Genomic DNA, 20,421 nt, shown 5'->3' with positions numbered 1-20,421 from the left:
GACCGCGATAGCCCACTGCGGCGGGGCGAGGCGGGCGGCTACCGGTAGTGGTGGCTGGCGAGCGTCTCGTGGAAGTACATGAGCTGCGCGTCGTTGGCCTCGCAGCGCCACTGCAGCACGTACAGGCCGCAGTCGGCCATGACGTGGCTGCCCTGGATGCTCTCGCCGTCGTGGCACACGCGCGGCGCCGCCACGCGCGCGCTCGCCGCGCCGGCCAGCACCGAGCGCGCGCCCGCCGCGCCCGCCGCGCCCGCCGCGCCCGCCCCGTCTGCGACACGCGCGGTGGCGATGTACTCCACTGATTATATTATTAGCAGTAGATTATATTATTGGTAGTAGCCGCCTCGTCGGTCTAGTGGCTTGACGTGAGGCCGCAGACCCGGAGGTCCTGGCTTCGATTCCCAGGTCGGGCCGATAAAAATTTATTAAGGCCGGAGTCTGGAAGTTGGAAGTGTGTTCACTCCCGTGCCTCGGAAAGCACGTAAAGCCGTCGGTCCTGCGCCTGAACTCATTCCGGTCGTGTCGGCTTGCCGTCCAATCGTATTATAAGAGTTGGGGTATAGAGAGTGTTTGCACCTGTGTTCGCGCACACACTTGTGCACTATAATATCTCCTGCGTGGTTGGATAGTCTCTCTCGAGTTTGGCCGCCGTGGCCGAAATCGGTCTGAAGGACATTATTATTATTAATAGTGGTCTATTCTACCTCCCCTGCTAATATATCATCTAACTTATACTTACCGGCCTCGACGTCGGGGCGATCCAGTTCTTGCTCGCTGCGGTAAACGGCGAAGGAGATGTCGTGACTTAGCACGTCGAAGTCCCAGGTCAGCACGCTTTGCGGGTCTCGATTCTGGACTATCACTTCGTGCACCTGAATAAATTCGTTGATATGAATTATGTGCTCTTTACGTACCCTCTGGCAACCGACTGGTAAGTGGCCAACATTACGTCGAATCTATGCAAATAAATACATTTGAAATGTCCTGTTTCAACATAAACGGCAAACATATGCTATATAAAAATGTAAATATTTTATATTATGTATTTTCAAATGGATGATTTTGAAAGATTTTCACCACTGAATTCCACGCTGATGAATCCTTAGAATAGATTCAAGCACAACAAGTGGTCGGTTCGGCGTGCTGAGAAATCTCCAAAAAAATCTTCTACGGTTTATAGGCTGAATGAACGTCTAAATGTTACCACTTTGTTTTTTGGTTTAACAAATTAAATTCAGTGTTTAAATTCATTAAAATTTTAATTGTGACCAACCTGGCCCTTTCCCAGGCTCACTGATCTATAGATGCTGTCTTCACTCAGCGGATCGCCATCGCGTTCCGTGAAAGCTCCGCTTACGTACAAACTCTTCGGTACCAGACCTCCTTCGTGAACGAAACTCTGAAATGTTATATTTATCTATATTATTATCGTCATCGTATCGTATAGCGATATTTAAATAATAAATAAAATGTAAATGATTGAAAAGATACATTGTGTGGTATTTTTATAGATTAATGTGAACATAGACAAATAAAAAAATGTTATTGTTACAATTCGTTGTACTAAATACCAATGTAGTATACCAGACTTTTAAGAATAATTTTAAATGAAAATAAAATGTTTTGTAGTTGACTTTTACGAGCACTTTTAAATCGTCAATTATTACTCAATTTGAAGTCAATTCTACCAAAATAAAAACTAGAACTGAGTTATTCTTCACATTATTATTATTATAGAATTGAAAGATTATATTTTCTGATAATAAATATTCAATAATAATTAAATTATATAAACATCACAAAAATGCTATATAATATATAGAGTAAAGCGACTATGTATGTATAGAGAAGTGCATTCTATACTAGCGCAGACATGTCACGAGGTTTCTGTGTGTTGATGAGTGAACAATTAGCTGCTTCGTAATATTGACTTCTAACGATGTGTTTCAAAGCTAGACGTAGATGTATGATAAGGCGACACGGAACACATTACAAATATATCCAGTTCAATCGGATCGTTCTAAATTGCAAGATTTCTTATTCTGATCGTGGAATTGACATCATCAATATGCAATACATTATTTTTTTTTCAGGTATTAACACAAAATATTTAAATAGGATATAATAAATATTTAATTCCAATAGCATCATGTTTTTCTTTAATGCAATTGATAACAATATTGCATAAAAATTTACTGATTGAGAAATTTTTGGTATTCGTTTTAACAACATAAAAAAGTAACTTATGTATGTATATATTTCGTATTAAAAATATTTGTTCCAGTCTCGTCAAAATCGAAATATGCTTCATTACTGCATCCTACAAGAAATTTTGAATTGTTATTTTACAATCTGTAATATAAATTTACCATCGGAATATTCTAGATCAGAACTGTCAATAGACATTGGCTATTAACCGGCAATATCTTGCAATATGGAACGGCGAATGCATTGGAAATATAACAAGTTGACGTTGAACACGTGTGTAGCGTAACGTTATTGTTGCTGGCTGGTCTCACGTGGCGTACATCGTCGTAATAACGCTGCGGCACGTTCAACGACGCGTCTACTATGTCCGACTGCATTTGTTATAAACAAAACAAGTATAAATAAATTAAAATGTAACGATTATCCTTGTTCGATTCTTAATTTAAATTCAGTGTTAAAACGTTATATGTTATTTTGATCAGGATTAGCTGAAAAGTCATTTGACCGTTTGAATGAATTAAGTTTCCATTTATTATTAATATCTCCAAAATGTATACTATTGATCTGGACAAATATAGTAAATAATGATGTTATGTAATTATTTAAAATTCAAATTCTTCTTGAGATAAAACTAATATTTAAACCATTGGTTACGATTTCAAATGATTGCTTAAAATTTCAATCTTCAGACAGACGTTTGTTTATCTGAATATGTTATCATAGTTTTAGAAAAATTCTAGTTTTCAACGTTTCAGATACCTTTATATTCATAGTAAACAATGCAAATATGAATAATTCATGACAATTGCATTATTATATTCAGTCATTCTATAAATAAATTCTATTCCAATTGTTCTTAGGAATTCTATAACAGTTACATCAATTACCAACTCTTAACTGTCCAATAGGATTTCCTATAGATATAATCACGCATACTTACATTTTAATATTAACTGAATTTGATATTAATATTTTATAAATTCAATCTAGTCAAATTTAGTTTGTCATTCTTATATACTATCAATAATAGCGGTCCAAAAATGTTACCTTGCAAGGTCCCCCGAGGAAGTCCGGTATTAAGTCTTTAGGAATGTAATCAAGCAAGCCTCCTGGTTGGAGGTAGTCTTTGCCACCGTAGAACAAGAACTTGCTACGCGTATTTTCATCTATAATTTTATAAGCGCATAATTTATTTCATATAACATACAAAATTAACTCTCCGAATTAGAATCAAACTCCTGAATACATTTGAAATTATTATCTAGTTCGTAATTCGTTAAGTACTAAAAAGTAAAACTCACCAATAAATGTACTAACAATAGTCCATAAGATTGGGAAAACTCTAGGTGCCCTAACAATTAGCACTCTACCCATCGTCTCTGGATAGTTCGCCTCCACTATCTGTATGATGCGGAGCAGCGCCCTCACTCCGGGCCTCCAGAGGTGTCTCATGTTCAAGCCGTCCAGGTCCACGAGCAGACACCAGGACTGGATCGCGTGCTCGGATGATCTGGTCGCATCTTCTAACAGTTTTAAACCTTCTTCACACACGTGAAGTGTCTGAAATTTATTTTATATATATTAAATTTACGATTATAACTATTTAATTGGCAATTGTGATTTTATTATTTATTTAAGACACACTTTTAATGAATGACTCAGCTGCTTGTTCAAGCGTACTCGAATAAAGTATATTTTGATTAACTACTATAAACGAGATATTTATAAATGCACAGACCAATTCTGAAAATATTGTTTGTTGTGTAACACTTTAACATTACTCGACTTACTGCCTCGTTGGTCTAGTGGCTTGATGTAAGGCCAATAGGTCGGGCCAATAAAAAGTTATTGGGTTTTTCTGTTAGAAAATTCTCAGTAGCAGCCCGGAGTCTGGAAGATGGAAGTGTGTTCACTCGCGTGCCTCGGAAAGCACGTAAAGCCGTTGGTCCTGCGCCTGAACTCTTTCCGATCGTGTCGGATTGCCGTCCCATCGGATTATGAGAGTTAAGGAATAGAGAGTGCACTTGTGTTTGCGCACACACTTGTGCACTATAATATCTCCTGCGTAGTTGGCTAATCTCTCTTGAGATTGGCCGCCGTGGCTGAAATCCGTCTGCAGGACATTATTATTATTATTAATATTACTCGATCAGTTGAAAGATATTTTTTATATAGAAAAATGAAAAAGTTTAGAGTGAATTGAATATATAATATACTTACCAACTTTAAGAGTCCATCTTCGCCAATTGATTTTAACAATCCTTTAACATCCATTTGTCCGAGTCGAAGGATGTACAACGGACGACCATCTGACGTAGAAAATAAGAAGAATAAATAAGAACACTCAGGATGTTTTGCTAATCATATTTGTATGACATTCAAAACAATTTATTTCACCAATACAATCTATAACGGGACTTGTGCTTAAATTTTACAGATAAAAAAACATAAACACATTTATTATTCAATTGTTTATTTTTGAAATACAACAATGAACAGTTGCGAATTCGTTTTTTTTATAGTTTATTAGAGTGCGTTTGTATATAATTACTATGAATCAAGCCCTCCTAGATTACGTTAAATTTATATACTACACACATCTTATAATAGTCAGTAAGACTTGAGAGAAAACATTCTAATCTCATGTCGGAATTCAAACGACAGTCGAGCTATGAACGCATACGTAATCTATTTTAGATTAGAGTAATGAACACAACGGAAGTTTAAAAGCATATTTGATATAATGACAGACAAACACGTACATATATACATACGTACATACAAATTTAAAAATGCTTATGGCTTATTGTCTTTTAAAAACGTAGGTTTTCATTATGTTATTTATAGTAACAAAATATATATGTGCGAAGATAGAAAATCTAGGTTTCCTAATGAGGTTAATATTAGCCTTTTACATATTATATACATTTATAATGAACCTATATAATATAAGGTTTACAGCAATATGGTCTTTTAATCGACAGTGGATAAATAGTAAACTAAATATCAACCTTTGTCGTGATGGTGCCAACCACCAGGGAAGTATTGTTTGACAACATCTGGCGTCTCGTATTCGGAGAGGATGCGGTCTACTTGGTGCTTCTTCCGCCAGAGCAGCGACTGCGACAACATTTCCCGCGCCTTCTCCACGCTGAAGTCCCGAGCTCGCAGGAATCGAAGCAGGGTCGTGTCGCTTGGCATCTGGTATTTGAACTATCATTTTAACGTAAATATTAAAAAATACTAATAATTACTACGCCTAAGGTAATGAATAATCATGAATTGTTTTAATATTAAAAAACATTGATTAGAATTATAAATACAATTATAACCTTTTTTATGTTATAGGTAGGCAGACGTATAAATCGGCCACCTGATGTTAAATGGTTACCATCACTCTAGACATTGACGATGTACGAAATATTAACAAATCCATACATCGCCAATGCACCACCCACCTTTCGGCCTTTCGGCGGATTTCGGCCACGGCGGACAATCTCAAGAGAGATTATCCAACTGCTCAGGACATATTATGGTGCACAAGTGTGTGCGCAAACACAGATGCACTCTCTATTCCCTTATTACAATAAAGTGGATAGTATAAACTACACATTAAAAGATACATATAAAGATAAAAGCTTTTATGGTAATCGGTCAAATGACATCGAAATCTATTCATCAAACAGATATACCAACATCAAGTTTTATATAGTACTAGTTAGGTGGTAGGGCTTTGTGAAAGCTCGTCTGGGTAAGTACCAACCACTCATCAGATATTCTACCGCAAAACAGCAGTACTTGATATTGTTGTATTCCGGTTTGAAGGTTGAGTGAGCCAGTGTAATTACAGGCACAAGGGACATAAAATCTTAGTTTCCAAGGTTGGTGGCGCATTGGCTATGTAAGCGATGTTTGACATTTCTTACAATACCAATGTCTAAGGGCGTTGGTGACTACTTACCATCAGTTGGCTCATATGCTCGTCCGCCTTCCTATTGTATAATATATATATATATATATATATATATATATATATATATATATATATAGTTTTCGCCCGCGTGTTAAATGGGTGTTACGGATCAAATTACAAATTTCATCAAAACCAGTTCCAGATATCAGAAGCCACCCACTTAATTTTTATCACAATCGGATTTATGGTTTAGCAACGCAGAGGACAAAGATATAACATTTTTTTTATTTATATAAATAGATAGGAAATATAAAACACTGTAGCCTTGCTGAAACTGCGGAAATGAATTCCTGTATCTCGGAGCGATAGCTGTTCACTATACAATTATATTCATGTATTTAAATTCACCGAATGAGCTTAGAATTTAAATATTACTTTAAATAGTTTTAATACCTTCATTTATTCATTCTGAATAAAATCGCATATTTTTTTATCAACCATATCTGTTTGTAATAAAAAATATTAAAAATATATTTATTTATTCTAAATGTATATTAAAAGATTATTTGTTTTTTTTTTAATTTTAATTCACATATTTATAATAAAAATATGATATAAAATAATATACTTGTCAATGTTGCCAAAATGAAATAATTGTTCTTTGTTTTATAATCCAGTATTTGAATCAGTATTTATTTGGTTGAATTTTTGATGTAATTTTTTTCAAAAATATTTAATATATATTTTTGTATATTACACTCTAATCTCTTAAGTTGTAACTTTTTGCTGTTGACATTTTTTTTAAAATGTTTATGACTAGTTTATAAAAAGGTAGACTAATTATGAATATTAAAATTGGACTTTAATGTCACTCAAACGTCGCTTGGGTTTTTTAAATTTAGAATTTACGGCCGATACGATCTTTTGATAAGGGCCGGATGACAAGGATTTCATTAAAATTTAAATATTTTTTATCTTTTCTAATAAATTAATTTCTTATACTACCTTCTGTATAAGAAATTAATTTATAAAGATAAATATTCTAAGAAATATAAATATAATTCCTACTAAAAATTAAAGCGTGCAACTCAACATACGTGATATGAGTGAAATATTTTTGTAATGTTCACCCTTTAATCGTGCTTTAACTCAAGTCGTAATATCGGTATTACAAAGTAAATAATACATATTATATTTTATATATCAACTCGCTATGCACACAAACCGTCTTCACTTCGCGCCAATACCAATATATATATTCTATTTCCCGCGCTCCGTGATGTGTGTCATCCGAGATGACAGGTAGATAGATACACAGATAATATATATTCATATTACAAAATACTAATTAATACGTTACAGTAGATGTGTGTGCAATACAATTTTCGTAAGAAACGTTTCAAGCTTACGCATAAAAACTAAAAACGTTGCACTAAAATACCTCCTTGAAGTTTGGCTTAAAAAGATTTTTAAGGGAAATTTCATTAGCTAAATGTATTCAAGGAAAATAACACACAAAAATTTATAGAAATACACAGTGCGATTATCTAGTTTTGTTTACCGAACGTTGCCAAGTTTCAGCAAGGCTTGAAATTGCGCAGAGGCTGACTTTGCCATATATCAGTCTGCTTACAATGTGAACATTTAAAATAAATGATTTCCAGTTAAACGGATTAAAAATAAAACCAATCCATTTCAAAATATCTTATCTGACCTTCCGATTTGAAGAACTAAACAACATTATATTATTTGTAATTCCAATTTACTTTGAAAATGGAGAAATTTGAAATTGAATTAGATTTTGTTTTTATTCTATTATTAATAGTAACCCAACCTAAGCCGGTTCGTATATTTAACGAATCTCTATTGTATATTATTAACGATTGGTTTTAGGTTACCGATCAATTCAATCCTGTAAGTTTCTACGTCACATAAATACATACAAAACTTGCGAAATGTTTTTAAATACCTCGTAGACTTCTACCATTCGCAAGCAAAACGAATCGTTTATTTAATATAGTAATCACACATTAGAGACGCGTCGGCAATCGAAAGCTTATCTATATTTCGGTAACAAGGTAATTTTTAAATGACCGAATACATTTTTATTAATAAAAACATAATTAAAAAGTAATAACCACAACACGACGATAAAAATAATTTTTAAAAACCATTTGTTTAAGAGCTATCATAGAAATATATACAGACAGATAGACAAAAGCTCACATTTTATAACAGCTCATTTTCTTAGTCTGCTTAAATGAATGAATATTTAGTAAAAATTAATGTAATGAATGAAAAATAAGTGAAAAGTTAAATAATGAGTTTTTTGTGCTGATTATTAACATTTTAATATTTTCATAAAATTATTTACAAAATACGCTACGTTTTCGTGTACAGGAGAGATATTTAGACGTGGTAAGTGTTTTCTCATAATATATACAATACATTTAACAACTACGACAAAATGTAAATGTCTATTGATATCAGCAGATATTGCGCCGAGCGATTGAACCAAATTTCCGCCTGCGCTCTGCACTTTACATTTTTAATCAGCCCTAAAACATACCTTTCCCTTCTGCAGATCAGCGATCCACTTCCTCAGCTGCAACAGTCGCGACTCCTGCATTGGAGTCAGCTCGCCCAGATAACGTTTTATGTACTCACTGTCGAGAGTGTATTGATCTGCAATAGAGATAAATCCATTAAACTATGCAATGGCAACACATATATAAATACAATGATAAGTAATTAGTAATATTTCTATGATGCGCAAGTGTAAGAGAGAAAGCGATCCTGATAGTGTTGTCTATTTCTTCTATTGGTCAACAACTGCAGGATCAGCTTTTTCTTATTATATACCTGACCAGATATTGTAGAATGTAGATATTGGCCTCAAAGTCGAAGTAAACATTTTAACCTGCTTGTTTGTTGTAAATTATCTACAACCGTTTTGAAAGTAATACAGACTTAAGGGCTAGTAAAATAAAAGTTCTCCCCTTGCGAGTGTGGCGAATTCAATGAGGCTATGTCGTGTTTGGTTTATTTTACAAGTTACATTTCTTATGATGGAAAACAAATGATGGTGTAGGCGTAATTGTTGTGAAACAAAATGGTGACCACATAATTCAATAAATATACCAATAATATACCTTAGGTATTAAAATCAACACGGTCGTTCCGAACATCCCAATACTTCAGGTCAGAAGTGGTTTTGACCGGAATAGAGGTCCGACTCTAATAGCCATAAAAAATCATAAGTATAGCAACAGTTTATAAATATCCCACAGCTGGGCTAAGACCTTGTCTCCGTTTGAGAAGAAGGTTAGGGACTTATCACACCACGCTGGTCCACTGCGGATTGATACACATGTGGCAGATTTTTAAACTCGTACAGGTTTCCTCACGATGTTCTCCTTCGAGAACGAGATGAATTTTAAATACAAATTAAGCACATTTTCAATGGTTAGATTAATATTCAGGTGTTCTAACCACTGAGCCATCTCAGCTATTCATCATTTAAATTATAAGTATAATTAATGTTAAATGGACAAAACACAATAAGCCCGTCAAGTCGCAAGACAACAATGCGAATAAAACAATACCCGACTATTAACTCAAACATTTGTCACCATTAAATCTTAAACCGCAAAAGAAACTGAAATAAATCTTAAAAAACTGTTGTAACTGTAATTTACAATACGGTTAAAGCCTGGTAGGAATATTTAATGAAAAATTATGCCCAGTTACTTTGAAACTTAGAGATGAAATTATTATAACCAGACATTAATAATATAAAAGATCTTGGTCATTTGTTGATATCCCTGTATACTTCTATAATAATTTCATTATGTTTAATTAACTTTTTATTAATAATATTTGTGTATTTTAACATTCTAGAAAACCGAATAAACAAATAGGCCTATATGTATATACATTACCCAAAGACATTTACAATGCAAGAAGTAAAAGCATCAATGCGCCATCAACCATGGGATTTGAGAGAACCGGAAGTACGACAGCAACCTGTATGGCAGTAGCGATAAAATAAGTACTAAATTGGTGGTACAAAGCCATATCGTCGACATGAATAAAACCTAACCCGACAACGTTGGCACTGATGAGAGTAACGCGTGTGTATGTAATGACTAATATTTATAAATAAGACATCAATAGATTACAATAAGTGACCCCAATGTTATAGGTTTTAATAGTGTATACAGATGAAATTATCATGAGAAATGTAAAGATGCAGTTTAAATTTGAACACGCTTGCCTTGACTGTGTTTATTTACTGTTGCCTTTAAGATATCTAAATAAAAGTCTAGGAAAAGTCATTAGAAAGGATAAGCAGTACCGTTACAGATGGGGAAGCGATCTGTTACGTAGGCAGACAAATAGCAAGTGACAAGAAATATGTCCGTTAATTAATACTAAGAACGCTAAACAATATTTTAATAAAGTTTTTTTTTTTTGTCAATTTCTATCATGAGCTTTCGAAGTATCAGCAGCTGTATTTCTGACACATTCAGTGTTTTGCTAAACATGTCCATACAGACAGGGTACCATATAGTGATATTATACATATAGATGGGAAGTATTGGTGAATTAACCCGGGCACGAGATGATTTAGGTCAGATCGATTCCGACCCGCGGACAATTTGGGGTCGAGCGTTATGATATAGAAGGGACCGAACACTAGACCATTCAAACTGTAATTATTCTCACTAAATAAACCGTAAGAGTTCATAATAATTACGAAAGACTCCGGTACCGAAACACGTCGAGTGTACTTCGATAATTAACATAAATTAAACTATAATATATAATAATAATACTACATTACAAATTTTATCTTAGCGGTTCTTCTCGGTAGAATGTAATACTGATCCAAAGCGTTGTAATTCTTACAAGAATCTAAATTCCAATTCCAATGGCAGATGGAGTAAAAATAAATAAACAACATTGATCTTGAAGTGACCTAACATTATTGGTCGAAATCTAAATAATCTGCGGCACCAATCCATTGTATATATGTACTGAATGTCGGCGAAGTTTTTATCGAAACTTCAGAAGTAAATTATAGATATATAATATATATATATATATAATAGTGTAACAATGAACGACGAATGTAATAATTAATTTTAAGCCTAACATTATTCTCATGTAAGTGACGTTAGTCTTTATGGGAATAAATATTCTTTAAGCCTAACCTAAAATTAACGTAGATATATAAGTGAGTAGACTAAACTTATATAATGGCGTATATACGAGTCGAATAATATGACAATCTGTTTTATTTTTGTAATATATTTTTATTTACCACCATTAAGACTTATTCGATTGCGCATGTATTATACGAATTTATTCACACTTGAATTAAACGGAGTAATCGCTTCGATTGCGTTTTAATTTAAATAAGTAATGAATCTCATCCACCGTAAGTCGATACGGCACAAAAATCACAAATTTCATAGCTATACTAATTAAAAAAAAACCTGATCAACACACACACATATAATTCTCACTCAAGAACACATATACAAACACACATTATATACATACAAATCGAACTAATAAATATATTTTTATGTTATGTTTTTACAAACCTCACTTTTATATTCATTTACATTCGTAAAGATAAACCAAATTTAAAAAACAGGATCTAGTTTAATCTTAGCAAATAGAACTTTAATTAACGATAGATTTTCTTTAATTACACTGTAATCCAACTGCCTCAAGGTGAGCAGTTGGTTTTAATTGTTCCTCTGACAAAATAAAACATATAAAACCTTTTTTGTACTAATTTAACAGACAAATAAAGGGAGCCTTATGTTTTTATTACTGCATTCAAGCGCTCGCTGATATAAAAATAAAAATAAACTTTGCACCACACTGAACGTGGATTAAACGCTAATCTTACCACGAAGCAATGTCCACTCAAGTGCATTGTAACAAGAGTGTATTTGCAATGGCTCGTATCGATAGATCACTGTCTCGGGCGCTTTATTACAACAAGGTTCCATTTGTCACACAGAGCGAGGTTTATGTAGAACTTTGCGCATGCAAGTCTGAGGTCAAGGGCGATAGCGGGAGCAGGGTCACTAGAAGCGCCTTTTAATTTGTAACATTTTACTGGATTTAAATCTATTTATATATATTTTGTATTTAAATCATGTAGCTGCGATTATATTAAAAACAAACTAATAATATAACATAGAATATTTGTAAATAAGAAACAGAAAAGAAAACGTCGTCTTCATCAACGTAATAAGAAGAAAATATTCTTCTAAGACAACTTTCCCTGTATTTGAAATAAATTTGCTTTCAGCGCAGTATTTTTACGAACATGAAATATAAGATGTGGTTGCTATACCATTGTGAATGTCTATGGACGAAGGTGACCATGTACTATTAGAGACTAGCCCGGCTTTATATAAAAAAAATATCATTATACCATAAACGGAGTGTTCTCTTCTAACCATGAACTCCAACACAATTCTAATACAGACGGCTCGTGCGCATCTAACGCTAATCATGTAATCGGTTATATCAATCGAATTGGATCAATACGCCTTTACATAAGCAGTATGTAACGTTGGATTATTACTTACGATTTTAATAACATATGCGTAACTTTTATTTTTAATTTTGTTACATTATGGAGTATGGGCAAATGAGGATAAGAGGTCACCACCGCCTATATACATTGGCCCTCACATTGACATCACTAATGTACCACCCACCTTGGGAACTAAAATGTTATATGCGGAATATTACAATCGATTATTTATATTGATTTTTTGTTAATAACATCAATATAACAAGTTTTTTTTAATGTAAAGGGAGCAAACGGGCAGTAAGCTTACCAGATGGAAAGTGACTACCACCATCCATGGATATCTGGAACAGCGGAGGGCTTGCAAGTGCGTTGCCGGCATTTCAGGAATGAGTAGGCCCTTTTCTCGAATGTTCCTAAGTCGTTTCGGAAAAATCGGCAGAAGCTAGTTCCACATCGTTGTTTTACATTTACAATAAACGTCAAGAATGTCATATCCTGCGTTAGATGACGTAAAAACCTCTATAATAACCATTCCGGTGGTATTACTTGTGGTGGAGCTTAGTGCATGCTCGTCTGGGTAGGTACCACCCACACATCAGATATTCTACCGCAAAACAGCAGTATTTCGTATTGTAGTGTTCCGGTTTTTTTTAAGCGGAAGGTGTTTGAAGGGTGAGTGAGCCAGTGTAATTACAGGCACAAGGGATATAACATCTTAGTTCCTAAGGTTGGTGGCGCATTGGCGATGTAAGCGATGATTAACATTTCTTACAATACCAATGTCTATGGGCGTTGGTGACCACTTATCATCAGGTGGCCCATATGCTCGTCCGCCTTCTTATTCTATAAAAAAAAAGAAATCTATTTTTTTATATCGATTGTTTTTGGCTGATATATGTATAGCATAGCGTCTTGTTTTCATGGTGTTACGGAGTATCATGTTGGATAAAAATAAGGGACTCAACAGTTTAAATTTCACTGAAAGCTATATATAATATATATTATTAAATATCTACATATGTTGTTTTCCTTGTACATATATGTTTATAACATTATGTTCGAGCTTGAATAAGCTACCTTATAAGTTTTAATTACTGTTTTCGTAAATATATTTGTATATATATTTACATTCCTATGTATATTTTTACTACAATAAATAAAATAAAATACATTAAAGTAAACATTGTCAATGCTCATGCAACCGATACCGCAATTACTTAACCTATATTTACACCAGCTCACTCAGCCGCGACATGGGAAGCAAATGAGTATATAGTTGCTCTGTAATTATTGCAACCGCTGAATTATTGACATAAGTCTGCAGACTGTCTTAACTGGACTACTGGGAGTCCATCCAAATTTACAAACTACAGCACCATTAAAAAGGATGTACTTTTACGCAACTGGCAAAAATATTGTAGAATCATTACCACAAAAATTTTAAAAAAATCTTTCGAATTTCAATAAATTTTCATTTCTAATCCTTGTCAAGGGAAAAATGATTTTTCGCCAATACGGCGTAAACGCTCAAAGTTCATCGATGTCGCATTCCCTCTGACGTCAGTGCGTGGGTGTTCGAGGCCCAAGTTACTAGAGTCTAGTTACATTACATTATACGTTATAACCCATTATATGAAATATTTTCTGAGTTAAAAAATAAAGTCCACATCTAAGATATTCCAAATCCAAATGAAAGATAAAGTCAGTTGCTACTTACTTAGAGTATATTTACTTATACATAAAACTTTTTGCCCGTGACGTATTATATGTATATTATGACAAAAATATCTGGTGAAAATTTCACAGTGGTATATATCGATTGAATTAGATAGCCTTCGATTTATTGATCCTGAGCATAGTACGATAAGTGAACTATTACACCTTCAGATTAAAACGGAACTTTCAAGATTAATAATAACAATGGCATCGTCGATAATAATTGGGAATAATGAAAATTAACTTGACTAGTTATCAGCGTGAGTCAGCTGACTGGCCCTCGAGAGCCCTCTTTCCCACGCAATAATTAATTTGATTAATGGCCTACTAATTCTTTAGAATTCTTTACGCTTGAAATTAATAAGAGTTCATCGAGTTCACAATATTTATCAATGTCAAAATCCATTGAGTAGGTGCTGTGTACATTAGGAAGCAGACAATTAGCATCTAGAAAATTGAACGTACTCTAAAAAATACTAAATATGTGTGTATTTGAAGTGTAGATAACTAGATTTTTTTAATACATAAAAATTAATCTTGTTTTGTAAACATCATTGTTCACCAAAAAATGAAATATCAAATTTTGTCTCTACGTGATGTTCAAGTATTTAAAAGGAAGTTCAATAATCGTTGTGATAAATAATGAGTGAAACTTGTTCACATGCGAATATTATTTACATAATCATTATTAAACACGTTAGCTAAATATTTTGGTCCAAATATAAAATGTCTTTCAATTGTAAGAAATCGACGACAGCTATAGATATAAGTTAAATTGTATAATTTTAACACAAACATATTATATGTATAAATTTTAATTAACTTAATTCCATTGCAAAATTTTCGTACGACACTTGAATGGAGCTCAAACCGAGTGGGCGCGAACAACGTCAATACGTCACGTCCTCGTGAATTTAACAAACATTCGGAATTACAATTTCCTGAACACACTGAAAATTGAATTTATCTTCAAATTAACGCAAATGAAATGAAACCGTGAATTTAATGTCACTTTAACTTTCTGTTAATAAGGAGCCAAATGACAAAAACATTTAACTTTTATGAACAATAATCACTTGAAATCGACCACTATATTTATGTATTTACATATCTCAGCTTTGAGATGATTTCGAATTAAAAGATTGACGAAGACCCGAATTTTGTATCATAACAATAAATAATAAAAATAAAATAAAACAAAAAACAAACAAAAACAAAACGTATAATTCAATTAATTTGCACTTAGCTATCGTTCAGGTCTCCGCACGAAGAAATACGACAAAGGCGCTGACATAACTATTATTAAAATCATCGCACACAACACCACAAGGGCTAAATTGTCCCATCTTGTAATAAATTGACTCGCGTTCGCTATCTGAGAATTATCTGGATTGCATTCGCAGGATTTAAAATGTCTTTTTTTTAAAACATCGTCTGAGCTATATCTTCTCAAATTTAAGCTACTGAGAGTCACCTTTTTTTTATCGCCGGTCTTCTTACTGTCGTCTAACTTTTTGTGCCAGATACCACTTTTGACTTCACTTTTAAGCCTCGAAGGAGATGTTTCGTCTTCTAATTTTTGTTGGCTCTTATGGAGATTGAGATGACTAAATACGCCTGATTTTTTTTGTTCAGGTGCCATTAGACCTGTGGAAAGCTTGGAATTGCGCTGTTCACGAATAGAAATAGCGGATTTGCTTCTGTTTCCCAACATCTTCTGGGAAGATTTTGCCAGGGTGAGGCTATTCCACCCGCCCGATTGGGATGTCCCTGTGAGAAGGAGGGTAGGATTAGGTTAAGGGTATAGGAAGGCAAGGTTAGTATAGGAAAAGGAGTTTTTTTTCTGAATGGTGACGTAAATCTATGTAAATTTAGTAAATAATGCAATAGCAAAGCAAATATATATTATTTAAAAAAAAATTAAGATTACAAGCTCTCTGTGTTCTCGAGGAATTGCTAATTATCCTATTTTTCCCTCCAGTTAAGCGCAAACCTTGTGTTAGGAGTAAGTGCGATAATAGTTTAAGGGGCCAGGATAAAACCTGGTACTTAAACATGGCAACAACCCATATCTTTAAACTGTTCATGTTAAAAAAATATGATGAAAAATATTTAATCAATTGTATTATTTGTAATTGCAATTATTTATTAAATATTACTTTCGCTTAAAAACAACACATGCGTAAAAAAGTGTCCAAAAGTTATGGAAAACCTTTTCTTAGAACAGTTTATTGGCGTAAGAAATATAAACGTTGCGTAAGAATAAATGGATTGATATATTATGAGGATTCTGCTGAAAATGTTGAAAACAAAACGTATATGTGGGTGGAAGTTTATTTGCGTTTTAGAAATAGCTGTTTGCAAACATAACGCTTACCCTCAGTTGAATAATGTATAAAACATTGGACCTATCGACCATCGGCCCTAAACACGTCAATACTCTGGCGCAGTTTACACTTTACATTGCGACCTAAAGCTTTATAAATAATCACCACTTGCATTCCCAAAACCACTGGACAACTAAATTCAATTACTTTTGAAATCATTCAATATCAATCGGTACCAAATAACTCACGTGAATATCGAAGTATGATAAAAAATATCTAACAAATAACACCTACACAAAGTATATATACGATTATATGTATGTTCAATACAAATATTGATAACGTATATCTCGAAACAGCTCTACAAAGTGGCTGCGATCATGCGTATCTTTGATACTAACGCTTTGTTTAAAATTGTTTGAGAAAATATCGCAATTTGTCACTTTACGTGTAATATGAGTATTATATAAAAATCGATGAATGCTTTAGATCATATTTTATGCGTTAACTCATCGTTCATCCGACTGAGTTGATAATTTTTACAGCAGTGCTGTTCTGTAAGAACACACTTCATTACTCACCCGCGAAATGTTGACAACCGACTTATATACATATGTACTACTATTTCGATGTGTGTTTCTTGAAATGTTATAATTATTAAGGTCAATGTCGCATTTGACGACTGTTTTCTTTGGTTAGTTTCAAGTTTGTTCCTACAGAATAGCTTACGTAAGTAACGATATCTGTTTTAGTATCATAAACGTACAGCAAATGGCGTGTCAATCATGTCGCAAAATTTAAAGAATGTTATTGTTTACGAAAACAATTACAAAGAAAATGCAAGCAAATCAGCTAGTGATGTATTAAATGAATTTAACACAATACATTATAAAACCCAGTCTCTCCGCCGTGTCCATCTGTCTGTTCGTCATCGAACGGATTTTCATACGGTTTTCACCAATGGACATAAATGGATAATTCATTGATTTGAAATAAAAACATGGCGACTAGGAGCGTAAACCGAAAGAGTCGTATGTATTAGAACATAAACGTTTTATGTATACCCTTATTCTATCCGTGCGAAGACGGGACGGCTAGAATGAGCAGTAAATATCTTTTAGAGGATATCAAATCATAGCACCGAGTACGATTTATCTGATGTAAAATGAGACCTAGAAAATTTCTATCTCGACCCTCTTACGTAAATCCAGACAGGCTGTCGTTCTTACGATTATTATTTTCATTGCGGTGTTTCTCGTGAATATATTTTTATACTAAGAGTTTGTTTTTAAAAAGTAATAAGGCAGCTATTATATTTTATACTTTTATTAAAAGAAACACGTTTGTTTTTATATGTTTAACGCATTTGCGTCTTTTTATTATTTGTGCTTCAGCTTTTCCATTTTTTTATAACTTTATTTATAATTTAGTAAATAAACTTAACGACTCATCATAATAATCGGCCATACTATTCTACCCTGCGTCAAGGATTAAGAAATACACCAAGTTCAAATATTTACCATGTCTCATCGTTTTCGAAAATGTCCGTCAGTCAACGTATAAGTATATACAATATTTTATAGTTACTAATAGCTTGCTATGGGTGAATGGCAAGGTTTGATACTGAACACTGAATGAAAAATTGCTGTTTTTTTAGTACTTTAGTAAAATGGATTTGATTGATTAGAAAATACAAATTAAAAAAAAGTACACTAATAGCCTGTTTATGTCCCACTGCTGGACAAACGCCTCTTCTCTTTTTAAAGAGGTGCGTAGAGCTTGTTCACAACACTGCTCTAATGCTGGTTGGTAGCATATTAAGGCAAATTTTGTTGAATTTCATTAAACACATGCCGGTTTTCCTTACATGGTTTCCCTTCACTGTAGAGCACAAGATGAATAGTAAGCAGAACTTAATCACATGAAAATTGAGTGGTGCTGCCCCCAGTTTGAACATGCCACCTCCAGTGAATTCACGGTTTCTAGCCACTGGGCCTTCTTGGCTCTTGGTAAATTTATTTCAACGCAATACAACATCCGCATCCAATAACTTCGCAATTATTAAACGCCATAAATTGCATATCCTACCGAGTAATCTTCATATTGGCGCCGTTCCAAGATTTGGTAATCAAAATGAGGCAATACTTGGAAAAGTAGATATCGAGGTGGAAGGGGACTAGCACGGGAATACGTTACGAATATTTATGATGACGGAATCTTAGCACTTATTATAAAACAAAAGAGCCCCGCAGCGTTTCTGTCTGTCTGACCGCGCTATACTCAAAAACTAACGAACGAGTTTTCATAAGATTTTCAACAATGAATGGTGTGAATCATGAGGAAGGTATAGGTTGTATTACGTTTAGTGTAAATTGTCTGAAATATTACGATTCAAGATATCGGAAAAAATTATGCCGACTAGAAGCTTTACTGACGCGCGCCATGTAAACAAATAGTTATATATATAATATTGCGATATAAACGTTTTATGTAGTACTGTAGATCCTTATTCAATCTGTGCGAAGCCGGGTCGGGTAGCAAATATGTATATAACACAACGCGCTCATGAAACGCAACTGTAGAAAGTAAACGGGGCATTTCAGTCGTCCTTTTGGATTTATTTTGTTATACGATTTCTGCCCACGTATGAACTACAATTAAATAAATAAACAAATTATTAAAATACTGTTTCTGTATCCGAAGGAAGAGTTATAAAATATTTCGTCAAATTCAATTTACGGAAACCTTTCAAAGCGGCATTATTTTATTTTTAATTTTAATTTATTTATTAGACCACCAACAAAGTACACATAAAAACACGAAAGTACAGAGTTGAGAAAGTAAAGATAAAAGTTGGTACCCCAAATACAGGTGATAACTGCTTGAACAAGCAAAAGACACATTATAGCACAAACAAATCCAAAGATAAAACTCTTAGCACACCAAGATGAATACAGATATTAGGTGTAAGTAATATGTGGTCTAAATATCTCGTTTTAAAAACGTACATGTTTTTGGGATTAAATAAACGTGTCCCACAGATTTTTATTTATTAAGGGACGAAGACTTAAAATGCACCGTAATACCAGTAGAGTTAATCTACAAGAGAAAATACAATAGATAATTTGTTTGAATGAAATTTTGCAAACACGTTATCAGGGGGGCGGGCGAAACCGCATGGGGAAGCTGGTTGACTGAAATAACATAACAATTAAAGGATACACGCATCAAAATATTGAATTAAATCGGTTTTCAACATTTCACGAGTGAGATGCAAAGTGAGTTCTCACAGTATGCACAGCTGCACGTGACAGTAAATTATAAATAAACTACATTATTAAGTCAATACAAACGACATCACAGCCACTTTAGTATAAACTAGATTCAATAAAAACAACTTCACGACCAATGATGGCGTTTTTCTTTGAGCAAGCGACTTATCGTGTATTTTATTTAAAATGCTCGTGAGTATTGAAAATAAAAATATTTTTTCTATAGACGAAGGTGAACAGTGATCATTTACCATCAGGTGGTTTATGTTACATAACTGCTTTTATTAAATGAAACGTATCATTTTTATATTTAGTTTTAAATATCAACTAATTGACACTTCAATTAAAGATAATTTCTTACTAATGTTATAATTGCTAAAGTTTGTTTGTCTGGATTGCTCAATCACGCTTGAAAGACTG

At 33.7% G+C, this 20,421-nt stretch overlaps 1 protein-coding gene across 5 annotated transcripts in view; it reads right to left on the bottom strand.

The window, feature by feature from the left end:
• Nucleotides 1-20,421, bottom strand: part of LOC126774046 (protein real-time) — a 61,033-nt gene that overhangs the window by 3,218 nt on the left and 37,394 nt on the right. Inside the window, exons 6-13 of one of the 5 annotated variants that reach the window (XM_050495361.1) lie at nucleotides 8,691-8,806; nucleotides 5,220-5,421; nucleotides 4,429-4,517; nucleotides 3,510-3,768; nucleotides 3,256-3,374; nucleotides 1,274-1,399; nucleotides 740-872; nucleotides 43-298 (exon numbers count right to left, since the gene is read on the bottom strand). In XM_050495361.1, coding sequence (XP_050351318.1) covers nucleotides 43-298; nucleotides 740-872; nucleotides 1,274-1,399; nucleotides 3,256-3,374; nucleotides 3,510-3,768; nucleotides 4,429-4,517; nucleotides 5,220-5,421; nucleotides 8,691-8,806 — 1,300 coding nt within the window. The remainder of the gene's footprint in view (nucleotides 1-42; nucleotides 299-739; nucleotides 873-1,273; nucleotides 1,400-3,255; nucleotides 3,375-3,509; nucleotides 3,769-4,428; nucleotides 4,518-5,219; nucleotides 5,422-8,690; nucleotides 8,807-20,421) is intronic. The other 4 variants (XM_050495363.1, XM_050495362.1, XM_050495365.1 and 1 more) reach the window with 4 other exon arrangements.

The sequence above is a fragment of the Nymphalis io genome, chromosome 15 (assembly GCF_905147045.1).
Source record: "Nymphalis io chromosome 15, ilAglIoxx1.1, whole genome shotgun sequence".
In the NCBI taxonomy this organism is placed as follows: domain Eukaryota; kingdom Metazoa; phylum Arthropoda; class Insecta; order Lepidoptera; family Nymphalidae; genus Nymphalis; species Nymphalis io.
This window is presented reverse-complemented; position numbering and strand designations above follow the sequence as displayed.